Source organism: Carassius carassius, chromosome 1 (genome assembly GCF_963082965.1).
Source record: "Carassius carassius chromosome 1, fCarCar2.1, whole genome shotgun sequence".
Taxonomy (NCBI): domain Eukaryota; kingdom Metazoa; phylum Chordata; class Actinopteri; order Cypriniformes; family Cyprinidae; genus Carassius; species Carassius carassius.
The window spans coordinates 36,384,457-36,400,252 of record NC_081755.1 but is presented as its reverse complement, the minus strand read 5'-3'; the positions used below and the strand labels follow the sequence as shown (position 1 = coordinate 36,400,252).

General features: G+C 38.4%; 2 protein-coding genes and 4 non-coding genes across 8 annotated transcripts; all 6 read right to left on the bottom strand.

Annotated features, from left to right (window-relative positions):
• Window positions 1-6,103: 6,103 nt before the first annotated feature.
• On the bottom strand, window positions 6,104-12,843 carry hrob (homologous recombination factor with OB-fold). 2 transcript variants are annotated; one of them, XM_059557875.1, is made up of 10 exons: window positions 12,563-12,843; window positions 12,420-12,473; window positions 11,259-12,191; window positions 10,933-11,016; window positions 9,901-10,038; window positions 9,318-9,426; window positions 8,592-8,677; window positions 8,233-8,352; window positions 7,806-8,013; window positions 6,104-6,364 (listed from the first exon to the last, which is right to left on the bottom strand). In XM_059557875.1, the coding sequence occupies exons 1-10, from the start codon at window positions 12,572-12,574 to the stop codon at window positions 6,309-6,311; spliced, it is 1,800 nt and encodes a 599-aa protein (XP_059413858.1). In that variant the 5' UTR covers window positions 12,575-12,843; the 3' UTR covers window positions 6,104-6,308. The 2 variants fall into 2 exon arrangements, with proteins under 2 accessions (XP_059413858.1, XP_059413849.1); XM_059557866.1 differs by having other exon boundaries at window positions 9,901-10,041; window positions 12,563-12,842.
• A 781-nt stretch (window positions 12,844-13,624) lies between these two features.
• Window positions 13,625-15,779, bottom strand: LOC132149015 (small ribosomal subunit protein uS17). Of its 2 annotated transcripts, XM_059557899.1 has the most exons (5): window positions 15,631-15,779; window positions 14,729-14,863; window positions 14,469-14,544; window positions 14,101-14,230; window positions 13,625-13,816 (listed from the first exon to the last, which is right to left on the bottom strand). In XM_059557899.1, the coding sequence occupies exons 1-5, from the start codon at window positions 15,643-15,645 to the stop codon at window positions 13,693-13,695; spliced, it is 480 nt and encodes a 159-aa protein (XP_059413882.1). In that variant the 5' UTR covers window positions 15,646-15,779; the 3' UTR covers window positions 13,625-13,692. The 2 variants fall into 2 exon arrangements, with proteins under 2 accessions (XP_059413882.1, XP_059413871.1); XM_059557888.1 differs by lacking the exon at window positions 15,631-15,779 and having other exon boundaries at window positions 14,729-14,911.
• LOC132154113 (small nucleolar RNA SNORD35) lies at window positions 13,921-14,005 on the bottom strand. Its single transcript, XR_009437069.1, has one exon. It is a non-coding gene; the product is annotated as a small nucleolar RNA SNORD35 (small nucleolar RNA).
• Window positions 14,343-14,427, bottom strand: LOC132154105 (small nucleolar RNA SNORD35). The gene has a single exon (XR_009437066.1). It is a non-coding gene; the product is annotated as a small nucleolar RNA SNORD35 (small nucleolar RNA).
• Window positions 14,607-14,692, bottom strand: LOC132154119 (small nucleolar RNA SNORD35). The gene has a single exon (XR_009437071.1). It is a non-coding gene; the product is annotated as a small nucleolar RNA SNORD35 (small nucleolar RNA).
• Window positions 15,090-15,174, bottom strand: LOC132154099 (small nucleolar RNA SNORD35). The gene has a single exon (XR_009437063.1). It is a non-coding gene; the product is annotated as a small nucleolar RNA SNORD35 (small nucleolar RNA).
• Window positions 15,780-15,796: the final 17 nt, after the last annotated feature.

The following is a 15,796-nucleotide window of genomic DNA, read 5'->3' as shown; positions in this document are numbered from 1 at the left end:
TCCTTCAAGTGTCTCCAACAATCAACGGCTTTTCAAACTGACAGAAGACCCGATACTGATTAAATCTGGCTTCCGTTCAAGTGTCAGTTAATTAAACGAGGCAAATTACTAAGAACTAAAGAAAAGGGATGGAAAAGTAGTCACATCTTTATGGACTGGGGCTAAAGAGCTTGTGGAGTCACATTAGCCTCAGTAATGACACGGGTCTAATTATTAGTGCGCGTGTCGCCCCCTAGTGACTGATACACATCCTACATCACACAAATACTTCTAATGTCTCTCTAGAAGAGATTATTGGGGTGATTCATCTGACAGGAGATAGACAAGCCAAGAGCGCTGAGGATAAGTGAGCAAATCTCAAATTTTATAAAAGAAATGAAATAAGTCGAAGTACAGTCGTGGGCAAAAGTTTTGAGAATTACATAAATATTGGAAATTGGAAAAGTTGCTGCTTAAGTTTTTATAATAGAAATTTGCATATACTCCAGAATGTTATGAAGAGTGATCAGATGAATTGCATAGTCCTTCTTTGCCATGAAAATTAACTTAATCCCAAAAAAACCTTTCCACTGCATTTCATTGCTGTCATTAAAGGACCTGCTGAGATCATTTCAGTAATCGTCTTGTTAACTCAGGTGAGAATGTTGACGAGCACAAGGCTGGAGATCATTATGTCAGGCTGATTGGGTTAGAATGGCAGACTTGACATGTTAAAAGGAGGGTGATGCTTGAAATCATTGTTCTTCCATTGTTAACCATGGTGACCTGCAAAGAAACGCGTGCAGCCGTCCTTGCGTTGCATAAAAATGGCTTTACAGGCAAGGATATTGTGGCTACTAAGAATGCACCTAAATCAACAATTTATAGGATCATCAAGAACTTCAAGGAAAGAGGTTCAATTCTTGTAAAGAAGGCTTCAGGGCGTCCAAGAAAGTCCAGCATCGCCAGGATCGTCTCCTAAAGAGGATTCAGCTGCGGGATCGGAGTGTCACCAGTGCAGAGCTTGCTCAGGAATGGCAGCAGGCAGGTGTGAGCGCATCTGCACGCACAGTGAGGCCAAGACTTTTGGAAGATGGCCTGGTGTCAAGAAGGGCAGCAAAGAAGCCACTTCTCTCCAAAAAAACATCAGGGACAGATTGATCTTCTGCAGAAAGTATAGTGAATGGACTGATGAGGACTGGGCAAAGTCATATTCTCCGATGAAGCCCCTTTCCGATTGTTTGGGGCATCTGGAAAAAGGCTTGTCCGAGGAAGAAAAGGTGAGCGCTACCTTCAGTCCTGTGTCATGCCAACAGTAAAGCATCCTGACACCATTCATGTGTGGGGTTGCTTCTCATCCAAGGGAGTGGGCTCACTCACAATTCTGCCCAAAAACACAGCCATGAATAAAGAATGGTACCAAAACACCCTCCAACAGCAACTTCTTCCAACAATCCAAAAACAGTTTGGTGAAGAACAATGCATTTTCCAGCACGATGGAGCACCGTGCCATAAGGCAAAAGTCATAACTAAGTGGCTCAGGGACCAGAATGTTGAAATTTTGGGTCCATGGCCTGGAAACTCCCCAGATCTCTCCAGAATCCCATTGAGAACTTGTGGTCAATCCTCAAGAGGCACCCGAACAAAATATAAACAAAAACCCACTAATTCTGACAAACTCCAAGAAGTGATTATGAAAGAATGGGTTGCTATCAGTCAGGATTTGGCCCAGAAGTTGATTGAGAGCATGCCCAGTCGAATTGCAGAGGTCCTGAAAAAGAAGGGCCAACACTGCAAATACTGACTCTTTGCATAAATAACATGTAATTGTCGATAAAAGCCTTTGAAACATATGAAGTGCTTGTAATTATATTTCAGTACATCACAGAAACAACTGAAACAAAGATCTAAAAGCAGTTTAGCAGCAAACTTTTTGAAAACTAATATTTATGTAATTCTCAAAACTTTTGGCCACGACTGTATGCCTATTTATCTTTTTAGTATAGAAATTAACATGAGGAAAGAATCCAAATGAAAGGGGACTAGGGATGGGACGATAACCGGTTTTATCGATAACCGTGATAAAATGTGCTGAAGGTTAGTAATATCGTTTAAAAATGAATTATCATTAAAACCGTGTTTGATTATCGCGGTTTTAATAACTCGCTATTAAATCATGTCCAGCCAGCAACAGTCTGACGCAAGTGCAGCGCACAATGTTTTTTTATTTTTTTTCGAGAAGGAATGGCGAAAGTCAGTGACTTTTCTATGCTTTTCTATGCTTCAACACTTTTCATTGTACGGAAGGAAATGCCACAGAATTTAATCTTTCTTTAAATTAAGTGCATAGAGTTGCTTGTTTTATTAGTTGTTTGTTGATTATTAAATATAAAACTTGCTGAAATGTTTTCAGTGTGAGCATCAACTATTTTTGAACACTTTCATCTCGTTTCAACAAAACCGTGATAATATTGATAATCGTGATAATTTTAGTCACTATAATCGTGATATTAAATTTTCATACCGTCCCATCCCTAAAGGGGACATAGGCCTATTAGAAAAGATGGCTGTAATTTAACATCTGCTGATAATCCCTATCCTCCATCGCTTACATATGCCATTCACAGCTCGTCTTGCACCAGTATCTCTGTGGAGGCACCGATATTGCTGACAGCTGTAGGGCTTCCAGACTGTTAATGAGTTAATGAGGCGAATAAGTCAAGGTCCCTGTGCCCCCTCGAGCTGCAGTAATGAGCAAAGTTTAAACATGGATTACTCCTCCTCTGGGCCCTGGATAAAACTCACATTCATTTTCCAAGTAACTACTGATCTGTGACACGCTGACAGATTAGATCAGATCCCATCTTTGTTCTGAGCTCAATACTAAAGCAGTGTCAAACTCAAGAACAGCTTTATTAAGGGATGAAAGTGTAAAAGTTCAAATCAAAAGCAGTTAAAGTTGCATTCAGCTGTTTAAAGATGACATCGCTTTTCATGAAACATACAAAGCTTCTGGAAGCAGATTAACAAAAGTGCCGCCCAATATTATTGGCAACCTTGGTGAATATGAACAAAGGTGGCTATGGAAATACATTTGCATTGTTGATCATTTTTATCTTTTTTTCAAAAAATTTACAAAACTCCTACCTATCATTGAAGTAAAAGGAAAGCGGGGGAAACCTGCCGAATCACATATTACTGAAGATTAAGAGATATTGATCTAATGCAACTGTACAATGTTTGATTTATTAGAAATATATAATTTTGCCCCCCTTAAGAATTCTGTTTTTATTTTAAAGTTGCAAGATATTTAAAAATGTATCTGGTGACACTGCAACCAATCACTTGCTTATTTAGTAATTGTATTTTGACAGTTTGTTTGAATACAGTAAAAGATACATAAAAAATTTAAATTTATTCATGACCTATATACAAGCATATGAATATTTACATTTTTACATATTTAATTACCCATATTTTAATTGAAAACAGCAACACAATGAATGCAAATCAAATTATTTTACTCAAATATCCTATAGGTTTTAATTAAGAAAAGGGAAAGATGTCGAAAATGTACATTTAAGACGTAATTACTGAATTACAATATCAACAATTATAACAAGTATTACAACTAAAAATAACAACATGCCACTTGGGACTTCTTGATAATTCTAGAGGAGCCATCTCACCCCAAAGGGTCTATTATTATCTTTTTACTTTGAAATAAAACTACATTTTACTCCACAAATCAAAACGTGCACCAACCCCTCATTAAAAGATCAATTAACCTCAAAACTTTTTAGGCTGAGTAAATCTCACAAATGTTAAAGGAGCATTGCGTAGGTTCTGAAATTTCTAACCGTTACTGACACCAGTGGCCGTTAGAGGAATTGCAGCCAGTCTCATTCTCATTCTCAGTGCGCAGGCTCTTTTTTTTTTTTTTTTTACTTGAGTGTCCGTGGGTGTCTGAATTGTGCTGGAGGCTGGTCGCTTCTTTCCATCCGCAGAGTCCATTTGAAAACACTATTGCCGCTGCTTACTATAATGGCTGGCGTGCCATACGGTTGTAAGCCCAAGTAGACGAGAACGCGCATGACGTCACATTTTGTGAATTTTCGCGCCAAGTCGGGCCCGACTCCTCCACACACAATTGAGCCTACAGGCTGATAGAGGCAACCGTGGTGGACAGTCGAGGTGTCATTCTTTTTTTTACATCAGCGTTGGCTCATACATGTACAAATGAAAACTCTATCTTAAAGATTTTTTTAAGTAAAAAAACCTCCACATAGCTCCTTTTTAATATTCAAATAATGTAAAATAAAATGCAGTGGCGGCTGGTGAAAAATATGTTAGGTGGGGCTGTCATATTCGGTTATTTTAAATAGCTTGGCCTTGGTAATCATGGGACTCCAGGTCTTATAGCATTGTGGCTCCCAGGTTGTGGAATTCTTTTGCTCAAGACGTCTTTCAAGCATTCACCCTTTTCTCCTTCAAAACCTTTTTTTTTGTCTGAATATTACTCTTTAGCTCAGAATCTTTAACTTTTACCTTATTAATAATGTTTATGTTACTTGCTTGAATCTTTAACCTAACTTTGTAACTGAACTCTGTATATTTATATCTGCCCTTGGTATGTCTATCTTTGATGTTGAGGTTTATTTAGTTCAATTCCTTAACCTAGGCCTATATTGTAAAGCGACTTTGTTGGAAAGGCTATATAAATAAAAAAATCCTATTATAATTAATAACCACCCAGGATACCAGTGCTCTGTGAAAAGTAATTATTTAATGCCAATATTAAAAGGTTGAGGCATTTTTGCACAAAAACAAACATATTGCACAAACTTTCTATTTGCATTTGAAATTTAACTCAAACAAAATACTTAGTCATTAATTAGCTGATTAAATACAACTATTACCTGCAACAATTTTGAGTGATTTTAAACAAATGTTCCACAAAATGTACAGTAAATAAACATAATAAACTCGATACTTTAGTAGTGGCTCGCGCCCATTGCTCGCGCCTCGCGGCCGTAGGCGAAGCGCCCATAGCTGACTAGATTTTAGCTCGCTGATTGGCTACAGTTTATGTCAAACATTTATATCTAAAATCAGCAATTGGCTAAACTGCTCCAAAGACCCGCCTTTCTGGGGCGCTTTCCTATATTTCTACCATTTCTATAATATTTTTCAAATATACTAGCTGCATTTACTATCTCAAACACACAAATATTGATGATTTTATATATGATTTATTTATGTATTTACATGTATTTGCCTGCAGTCTATGGTATTTGCTCATGGGGGGGCGGCGCCCTAGCGCCCTCTATTGGCCAGCCGCCCCTGATAAAATGTTTTAATTAAAATAGCATAACCATTTATGAAAAGGGTTTAGATTTTGTACCATCTATGGTCAAGAGAAACTTCATATATGTGGGTATAAGACCCCAGCTAATGGATTTTACTCTCCTCTAACTCCAATAATAAGTTATGCATAGAGGACAGGAGGTTTAATATTTAATCAATTAATTATTCTATATAAGGTACGCCAGGGAAGACTGAATAAGTAATTGCACCTTCATGACTTTATAATCACTCACAGTGAATAAACCTAATCTAGAAATCAATAATACACAGAGCGACATACCGTTGAGACTGTGAGACCAAGACAGTAATGAGCAATTCATAAAACATGAAGATTACTCAAAACAGGTAAAAATGTAAATTCAAAGATGCCGATGACAGACAAAGAAACATGTACTTCCAATTATAATCAATGAAATGATCAAATAAATGTCAACCACTCAAGACGTCTTTTGGAAAGACATGGAAAAGCTTTTAAACAGCGTGAACAAACCCCATTATGCCAGCCACTCTGCTAGCACATCAGAAATGACTAATTATGCCATTTGAGTCCTTTAAGGGGGAACCCAGCTGGCAAACTGTAGCCTTAATGGCTGATTTAAATTCACAAGGAAAGCTTGCCAAAAAAAACATCAGATTACTGGGTAATTTCAGCATGAAATTAATATTAATCTGTACAGACATGTTCCTTCAACCCATCTATTACTAGCTACAAAAGCATGTGGCATTTGTCAGCAATACTCAATAAGTGAACACATCATTTATGGTTCAAATCAGGTATTTATTCTTTCAATTTATGCATGAGACAAGGGACTCATGTATATTTACAAAGTTTTGCACAAAAACTAACAAAAGTAGTCTGGGTAGCAGGTGTTGCTTGTTTATTAGTGTGTATGGTCAGAGTTTGCATTAATATGAGACCGGCTCTACAACTATACTTTGTATTTAAAGTGATCTTGTGAATATTACAATCCGTCATATGCATCCGCAGGTAACTCCCCGAGCAGCTCATCAAGGTCATCTTAAAAGAAACATTGACAAACACAGATTAAAACTTCAATCCACACACACTATTCAAAAAAAAAAAAAAAAAAAAAAAAAAACACCAAAGCATCTGAATTAAAAAGCTAAATTTTCTTCCCCATCCAAACACTAACAGATAGTAAAACTTATTATTATATATATACTCGTTATTTGCTGAAATTTAATAGAGTCTAGTTAATTGCGTGATAAAAGCCATTAGGATGATTGCATTAATCTTATCTTAAAATCTCACATCGCATGTTTAAGTAAAGTGCAAACGATATAAAAAAAGTAAATGATTGAAAAAGAATCCTGCTTAGGGGTGTGCAATAAGAAACATTTATCACAAATCATGATACACTCAATGTTGGCTGATTTCTGAATCACAATCAGCTCATTCCAGGCCTGACAGAGCCTAGGGTCTAAGGTTATAGATACTACAGTAAACCCATGGTCAGGTTTGGATACTGATGTAGATTCAAAAGCGGTCTTATAATTGCTGCTTTGTGTGACCCCTCTCGTTTTCTTTCTCTGTGCTTTTCAGTACGTCAAAGCAGTTAAATATAGAGTTTGTAACAAAATTGTGCCAAATTTTAATGGGTCTGACAAAAGTATTAATTTAGACTTAGCCTGGTGCCCTGCCAAGATTCATTTCAACAACGTGTTTTCTAAATTCACACCTGATGCTTTTAACATGCAAATGATGTGCTTCATGAAATTATAAAACGGTTAGTTCCGATTTTCTATTTTAAATGGTCGAGTGGCACTTTAGGAGTGCCGTCATTATGTCTATGTTTTTGCCATTGCAGAACAGACTAAATGTAGGAACATCCATGTGACTAGCTAGTTATTTTCTCAAATTATGCATTATACGATGATGGTTAGGTACCAAAACATGTTGCCGTGTGGTAAACAAAATCCAGAGCAGGTTTTGCTTGGCAGTGGGAATGAAATACATGAATCAATGAGTATTTACAGAACATTTAGGGTTTCAGGGGGTCTCGTTTCACTTCCAAATCAACTCTGGTGCAGGTTGAATAATAAGGGCTATGAACAGAAAAGGAACTAAAGATATCTAAAAAAAAAAAAAAAAAAATTGTGTGATGTGTGGGAATCCCTGCTGCCATTTTGCAAAATATGTCATGAACACGGTCCAATAAGTTTGTGATCATATCTATTTGTCTTTTGTTTTGTATCTTTAGGTTTGTTGTTAAACATAACAGTGAGAACGCCAAGCGACACTGGACTAACTTTAACATTTTCGTTTTTGGACCAGACCAAGAGAACCAAAAATACACCCCAAGAGAAAGAAAAAGAAATCTGTCACTCCACTTACATACTCCGTTCCACACCAGCTTTTGGCCAGTACATCGCTTTGAGACTAAAACAGCACACTTGCTTGTCATATTGCTTAATTGATGATACTCCATCATACACACCTGTGTCCCATGCTGTGTCTCCGGTTGGTCCAGACACTCTAGGCGCTTGACAGAGCTCATTAGAGACAGCTGCAGTGTCTAAACCATCAGGAGGCCGATTTTCACTGAGGAACACATTTTCACTGTCGTCTTTGTCATCAAAGTGGAGCTCCATCAGAGACACTGGGCCCTCTGCAGGCCTTGTGGATTCACTGCGCAATGTTAGCTCCTGCATGGGCATGCAACAACCAGAGTGAAAGGAACAAAACAAAAAGGAATATTTAAGGGATATTTGGAAAAAGAAAGCATCTCCTGAGGACAGGTAATTCACAAACAAACAAGCAGAATGCTGGAGACCACCATATCGCGCTCATTAAACACCTGGAGAAAGGATTAGTAAATAACAACTGCAGAAAAGTCTAAAACTGGAGAACAAAAGGTGACTCACCAGTGGAGAGTGGGATGGCTGGGAGTTGTGGAAGACCCCATCAGGTGGGTATATCCTGAGAAGGTTATTGGGTGTGACGTTTAGGTAGTGATTTCGGTGTGATGGGGAAAATACACCCACCTTTAAAAAAAATTAGAATTATGTGGACTTATGGAATTATGTGGAAACAAAGTAGAGGACTGGAAATCATAGAGAAGAGTGAAGGATCTGGATCTACAAATATCATTAAGGACAATCTTGTTATGCCCACATAAGCACCACGGCTCTGTATGAGCTATCTGTTAAGCCATGGCTCGGAGTAATCTAAAGTGTATATTATTTCCTTTGGTAGTCTATAATTAGGTCTGAAATATAGTTACTTGTTTGAGTAGTAACACCGCTCCAGTCTTGAGCTCTCCCAGTCTTTCCTCTACCAGGCGACGATGAACCGTGCCCTGCATCTCACCTTCACAGGGCCAAAGAAAAACAACAAAAAAGACTTATGAAAATAAGAATGCAATCAGACCAAGAACACCAGCTCAGTCAGTGACCCCCTGATTTCAGTCACTGTGACTGTCTGTGTGTGTGTGTGTGTGTGTGTGAGAGAGAAACATTTTCTATATACTTGAGCAACTCAATGCTTAAGGCGATTATTATTTTCCAGTTTATTGCATAAAAAAAGTATTTAACGCAATTAATCCGACCTAACATTAAAGTTTTTAAAAATACAAGATTCATTTCTGAAAAATGTGTGATTAGTAAAAAAAAAAAAATAATTAATCGTTTGACAGCACTTATATATACACACATACATGCACACTACGGTTCAAAAGTTTGGATCAGTAAAATTTAAAAACTCTTTACTGAAGTTTCTCATGCCTATCAAGGCTGTATTTATTTGATAAAAAATACAGAAAAACTAATATTGTGAGATCAAATAAATACAATACATTACAGTTATTACAGCATAAAGTGCTCAATAAATGGTTTAAAAAGCACCCCACCCTCATGAAGTTGGATGAGAGAAAGAATCTGCAATATGGTGGTGACTTTGAAGCAGCTTAAATATAGTTTTGTGGTAACGTATACCCCCTAATTATTAGTACCTGTGGGATCTCTGAAGACAGCCTTCGCATCTGCATGTGTGTGTGTGATACTCTTCAAGACGACAGCCATATTAGGGACCTTATTCTTAGCTAGCTGCCTGAGAGCAGCCTGGAGTGAGAAAGTCACAAATAAGCACCAAAGAAAAACAAGAGAATAAGAGAAAAGAAAAAGCATAAGTTGCAGCACAGCCTCAAGGCCATTGGTAATGAATCAAGTGAAAAGCTAATCAGCATTTGTCAGCCTAATGAATATTTAACACACGTGTACCATTAGTAGAGGATCGTTATGACACACTGGGCAAAACACATTAAAATAACATTAATAATCACTTTAAGATGACTGATGACAACAGTGATTATGTTTGTGTTAATCATTTGGGAAGCCGAGATTCTTCATTTGTTCTGATTATAGCCATGGACTTCCACTTTAGGCAGAAATAACAGAAATACAGATATTTATAGTACAAATCTGGATAAAACCGAAGAAATCTGCAGACTAACAAAGTTCTATCCCTAACAACATTTTTAGCACAAACACTCAAATAAGCTTTTTTTTTTGTGATTTGAGATTTGAGGAGCTCACCTTGCGGAGAACCATGACAACACTGTAAGAGTGCAGAAAGCAAGAAGGGTTCTTCTCGTCCAATCCCATCTCAGTCTTCATCACTGCCCACGGACCCCTGCTGAACTCCTCTTCCTCACTCATCTGAGAGCTGGAAACCTGCTGTGAAAAATGGACACCTTATCTGATGAATGCAAGTTTGTGAGTATGTGCAACAGAAAAGTGTACCTGTGAGCGAAAAGTGTGCAAAAGGTGTTTTTAAAAAAAAGAAAAAGCAGAAAAGGATTCACAATATTTTGGTACCATATCATATTTTTCATATATCTGTATCAGCGGAGATTGGATTTTTAATAATGCAACTTTTTCCCATTTTTACATTTAGATTGTGCGTGCCATAATTTAACACTAACCAATTCAATAACTTTAAGTATAATACTTCAAAAAATATTTAAATAAATATCCATCTTATGGCATGATGCATAAAAATGACAGATTTTTTTTTTTATTATTAGTATTTTTTAATCAGCCACAACTGGCACAAACATTAATACTTTACTTTTAAGTAATGCTTGTTTATATAAATTTGGTTCCCCCGACACTGGGAATGTATTTTATTTCAGTATATTTATACACTATTTTTTTATTAGTATTTTGAAAGAGCTTTAAAAATTTTATACATGATTTTCACTCTGATTTTAGTTTAGGTTTTAGTAATTCTGATATATTTGTTTATCATTTTTATTTATTTTTAGCATCAATTTTTTTTTTTTTTTATTTTACTTGTAGTTAATAGTAATATAAAGGTAGGGTATGCGTTTTCGGAAAGGCAAGTCATAGCAAGCTAGCCTTGAAAGCAAGATCCCCACCCTCTCTTTAAATCACTCGGCAAAGCCAGGCCTCCCCTAAAACTCTAGTTATTTCATCTAGATGGCAAGACAACATTTCTAATTTTTGTTTACGTTTAAGTGTTTTTAACTTAATAATTATATATTAAGCTTTTTTTCCCCCAACTACAAAAAAAAAGATTTTTTAGTTCAGCACAATTTTACATACATCACTTCTTAGCCGAGCAACAGCTCCATGTGCAGGCGTCTGAGGAACTGCCACAACAATCTCATCAAGACTCTGTCCACTTGCCTACAAGACAACAAACAGAAATTAAACCATGCAAATGGAAATAAATTAGAATTACTATTCATAAGAAAAAAGTCATTTGAAAGCAGTGGAAAAATTTTCCAGATTGCAGGGTACAGAACAATAATAAACATCAACAACAGGTTTTAAAGAGAAACCACCTTGCGGCACATTAAATAACAATTCTGAGCAAAAAATATTGTGTGACATTAACGATGATAAGCTAAAAATAGTGCTTGGATGACCTGCAGTGGTAGTGCTCCCGCCGGGCCAGGAAAACGACGTGCTTTGGCTGGCATCATGCGGCTCTGTGGTCTCTGAGGTGTCTTATTGGCTGCAGACACCAGCTGGACCAGGTGATTGGTCAGGACAGGCGTGTTGAGACCACGAGGTGTAAATGTGGAAGAGGACTCGGGTGTAGAAGACACAGAGTGGAAAAGAGACCCTCGGGGCTGAAGTGGGCTCCTCGGTGTCAAAGCGCCCCTTTGGCACTGAGGCGACGCAGCTGGAGGCCGGGGAGTCACAGGTCTGGGGAATCGCGAGGCTGGTGTAGTGGGACCGTGCATGTGATTTGTATTCCGCAAAGGGGTGGATGGATACATGGGGCCTTGGATGGTGGACACGAATGAGGTGTTGACTAAGGGCCGTGTAGCTGACACTGAGGAGGTAGCGCTGAACCTCCCATGAGAGGACACTTCTTGTGCTGATGGCCTCATGCGTTTAGCGGGTGAAATGTTGTCCAGGGGTGCAGCTGGATTATTCTGTGGCTCAGAAACCATCTGAGGAATGCTATCCAGTTCCTCCAGATCCACATCCCAGTCATCAAACTCATCCAGAGGAGGGAGCTCTCTCTGCGGGACTCTAAGAGATGCTGGCGGTCGAGGGTTTACTGGATTAGAGGAAGGTTGAAAGGATGCCACTGGTGCTCTGAGAGAAGAAATGGAGGCAGAGTTTGACTGATGGCAAGGCATGGAGAGATCTGGTGGGGCTTTGATAGAGCCACATGCTGGAGTACGAAGAGTCAGAACAGAAGCAGATTCAGATGTATTTTTCCCAGGGCCTGATGACGAGCTAACAGAGCTCTGCTGTGCATGTGAGGATTCAGATGATGGTGCTACAGAAGGAGCTGTTGAAGATGCATGCTCTGATGGACACGTCCAATCAGCTTCAAGCAAATCCTACCGATGAAAAAGTATGGATTACAAGACAACCAAGCAATTGTTCGTGTTGTCATTTGTAAAGTAAATAAACCTTCTAGAAATCAGAACATAACGAATTATAAGTTATAGCCTGCCATATTATTTCTAAGCACATTATAAAGTGTACAGATAACGTGCAAGGGGCTTTACTCGACTATACTAAAACGCTTTAAAATTCATTTTAAAACTAAAAGTTAGATTCCACACCTCATCATCAAACTCCTCTCCAACGGTGAACAAGCCCTTCCATTTATTACAAGCCTGTATCAACAAACAATAAATATCATCATTAATAATCAGTTCACATAACGTTAGTTTACAAATTAGCTAGCTGTTTGTATGTATCTTACCATGGTTGTCATGTCTGTTCAATTAATAAGAGCAGATATATAACGCTACACGCATCGACTGTTAATGTAAGCAACTATCCATTGAAAGCTGTGTTCTCATTTGATATGCAGATATCAAGAAACACCGAGTAAACATCGCATAATCTCCGATTTTCACAACCTTCGCGCCGCCACGTTCAAACACGTCACGAACGCTACGCAGGTGACGTGTTGCGCTTGACGTGTTGTGTTGCCGCGCTCAGCTCTAGTGACGCAGCGCCATCTGCTGGATTTATCTTTTACTGTCTATGGGATTTATCCACTTTGGTGTAATAGTAGCATGCCCAGATGAAAGATCGTCTCAATTTAGCCGAGATTATTGGCAAAGGCGAATAAGATATTACTTTAATTTACTTTTTTCCCTCTCTTATAACACCTAATACGAAGAAAATAGCATATATTTTCTACCTCACTGAGTTCAAATTGCATCTGCCTTTTATTACAGCAACTGCTGTCGCTAAAGCTTTATGGATTTTATGGCTGTAGAATGTGAGGATATGTATAGATATTTCTAAACATGTAAGCGAGCTTCTCGGTAGTGACAGGTTAAGTATAAAAAAAAACCTATTAATTATGTGGCTCGCAAAGTATTATTCACGAAAATTAAGGTCTACAAAACTACAGAAACAACATAACTGAGTTTATAAACTACATGAACTTATCACACTGAAACATACCAAGTTGAAAAGTGTATGAACGTTGAAATAAGTTAACAGAAACAAGTTTGTCATAATACTAACATTACTAAGCCACAATTTTTTTTTTTTTACAATGACAAACATAAGATTACTAAAACTTAAATTAGAATGAACTAAAAAAATTGTAAAGCCTATTCAAATATTGCTATAGTACAAGATTAAAAGTACTACAATATGTGTATATAAGTTTATAAACACGAGTATATATATCTGCTGGTCATTTGAACCAGGTGTTAAAGGGGCATCTAAAATATGAAATGTTGAGGGATATATAAGAGCAAGATGCTTATGCAAAGGGACATGCAGACTGAACCAACAGTAAAAACAGATTTAGAGAACAGATTTTTATTTTTATTTTCCACAATACAGAGATGCCATATTGTTAAAACAGTCCTAGAACTTCTGGAACTGCTTCTTGGCTCCAGCAGCCTTGGTGACCTTCAGGACGTTGAACCTCACGGTCTTGCTGAGGGGTCGGCATTCTCCAACTGTAACGATGTCACCTACGGTCACATCCCTAAACAATCAGAGAGCATTCTTAGTGATATTCAAGAAAAAAAAATGTTCGGTGATCAAAACTTACACAAACTAAACTACATACAAACTACATTTAAAGCATTATCTGCTGCATCAGTGACGCCGTAAGGCAGTGTCGTCAGAGTCTAACAGACTTGGAAGACCATCGTGAGAAAAAACATCATTTGCAGCTGACCGTTTATTTAAAGCATGTGTTCAAAACCACAAAAAGGGTCAACGATATTGTTCAGCCGCTAAAAGAAAGCTGCAATGGACAAACTTTACCTGAAGCATGGAGAGAGGTGGACAGACATGTTCTTATGCCTCTTCTCAAAACGGTTGTACTTGCGGATGTAATGCAAGTAGTCCCGCCTGATGACGATGGTCCTCTGCATCTTCATCTTGGTCACCACACCTGGAAAAATAGATGACAGCCAAATAAGTTCACATACACTGTATATCAACGGCCAGCAAACAGAATCTTCAATTTTCAATAATTACTAAAGATACCCCAAAAATTAGATAAAGGGGAAGCATCAGTAAAGCCATTAGGCATTATCCTCAAAACCCAAAGGGTTCAGAAGACCATCGTGAGATAAGACATCATCTGCACCCCAGATTACACTACAATTAGTTAAACTACACAGACTTACCGGAGAGAATACGGCCTCTGATGGACACATTTCCAGTGAAGGGGCATTTCTTATCAATGTAAGTGCCAGCAATAGCCTGTGGAAGTAAAGCACAAGAAATTTAGTCACTTGAACTCAACTGAGGTTGCACAATGGTATCTCAAATCAACAGCAACGCCAAAGGCAGTATCCTCAGAGCTCTTTTGGAGTCTAGGAAGACCATCGTGAGAAAGACATCCTCTGCGAACTAAAGTTACACTTGCGTGTAAACACAATCTCACCTCTCTGGGGGTTTTGAAGCCCAAGCCAACGTTTCTGTGATAACGTGGGAGCTTCTCTTTGCCACTTCCTTCAACAGCCAGAACCCGCTTCTTGTTCTGGAATATGGTGGGCTGCTTCTGATAAGCCCTCTCGTTCTGAAACACCACCACAAGCACAGAGTCGGTCATACTCCTCACAAACTAATGCATGTGCTGGAATAACATTCATGTGAAGTTACAGAACACACTCGGATCAGTAGATCAAGGTTTCCATTAGACATCCTGGACTATTAGTATATCCTCACCTACACCAAACCTGAAGGACTTCCGGAGACAAGCGTTTTCCATATTAAAATGCCAAATCAAAACCCTTAAGGGATTTTATGCTGCATCAGTGATGCCATAAGGCAGTGTCGTCAAAGCCTGATAGACTTGGAAGACCATCGTGAGAAAAAACATCATTTGCAGCATCATGCCCATTGAGGCCAGTGTTATAGAGATAACTACATAGACGAAATCTTTAGAGCTTTATCTTTTTAGAGTCGGACGATTATTCCTTCTGGATGACATCCATGTGCTGTCCATGCCTTGCAAACAAACACGGCTATTTTACCACTCAATAAGACAGATTAAACAGTTTTTTTTAAACAACTTGGAGACAAATAAACAGCAGCATGTTTAAATAAAATCATTTTCTGCTGGTCGGATAAGGCAAGGCCGCTCGCCTTGCCGTTCATGAACGCTTCCTTCCCGTTAACCGGAGACAGAAAACACATATTCTAGTCTCCAGTATGATCCATTTCGACATGATTGCATCCATGGTGCTTTTTTTAATGTCTATCTACTAGAATTTGTGGCTTTGAGCTGAAGTTTAACGTGAAATCAAACGCGTTTCCACGACCACGCCGTTGAGACTCGCATACCTGTGCGTCCGCCATCTTCGCCAGCCGAGTCGTAAAGAGGACTACACATGCGCGAGACCGACGGAAGAGCGGTTCCGCGGACGTGACGACACACTGTGGGTGGGGCCGACTGAACAGTTTTGGGAGACGGCAAAAACCGGAAGCTAACAATAAATTGAATTTATCA

Bases quoted from the DNA above. Each gene is read 5' to 3' on its own strand.
- hrob (XM_059557866.1), bottom strand. The intron at 11,017-11,258 runs GTCATCCAAGCA...GTTGTCTTGTAG, and splicing joins CGGGAGCACTACCACTGCAG to GCAAGTGGACAGAGTCTTGA. The intron at 10,042-10,932 runs GTATGTAAAATT...CATTTTTCACAG, and splicing joins TTGCTCGGCTAAGAAGTGAT to CAGGTTTCCAGCTCTCAGAT.
- LOC132149015 (XM_059557888.1), bottom strand. From the start codon at position 14,896: ATGACCGACTCTGTGCTTGTGGTGGTGTTTCAGAACGAGAGGGCTTAT. The intron at 14,231-14,468 runs GTAAGTCTGTGT...CTATTTTTCCAG, and splicing joins CAGAGGCCGTATTCTCTCCG to GTGTGGTGACCAAGATGAAG. The intron at 13,817-14,100 runs GTAAAGTTTGTC...CTGATTGTTTAG, and splicing joins CACCTCTCTCCATGCTTCAG to GGATGTGACCGTAGGTGACA.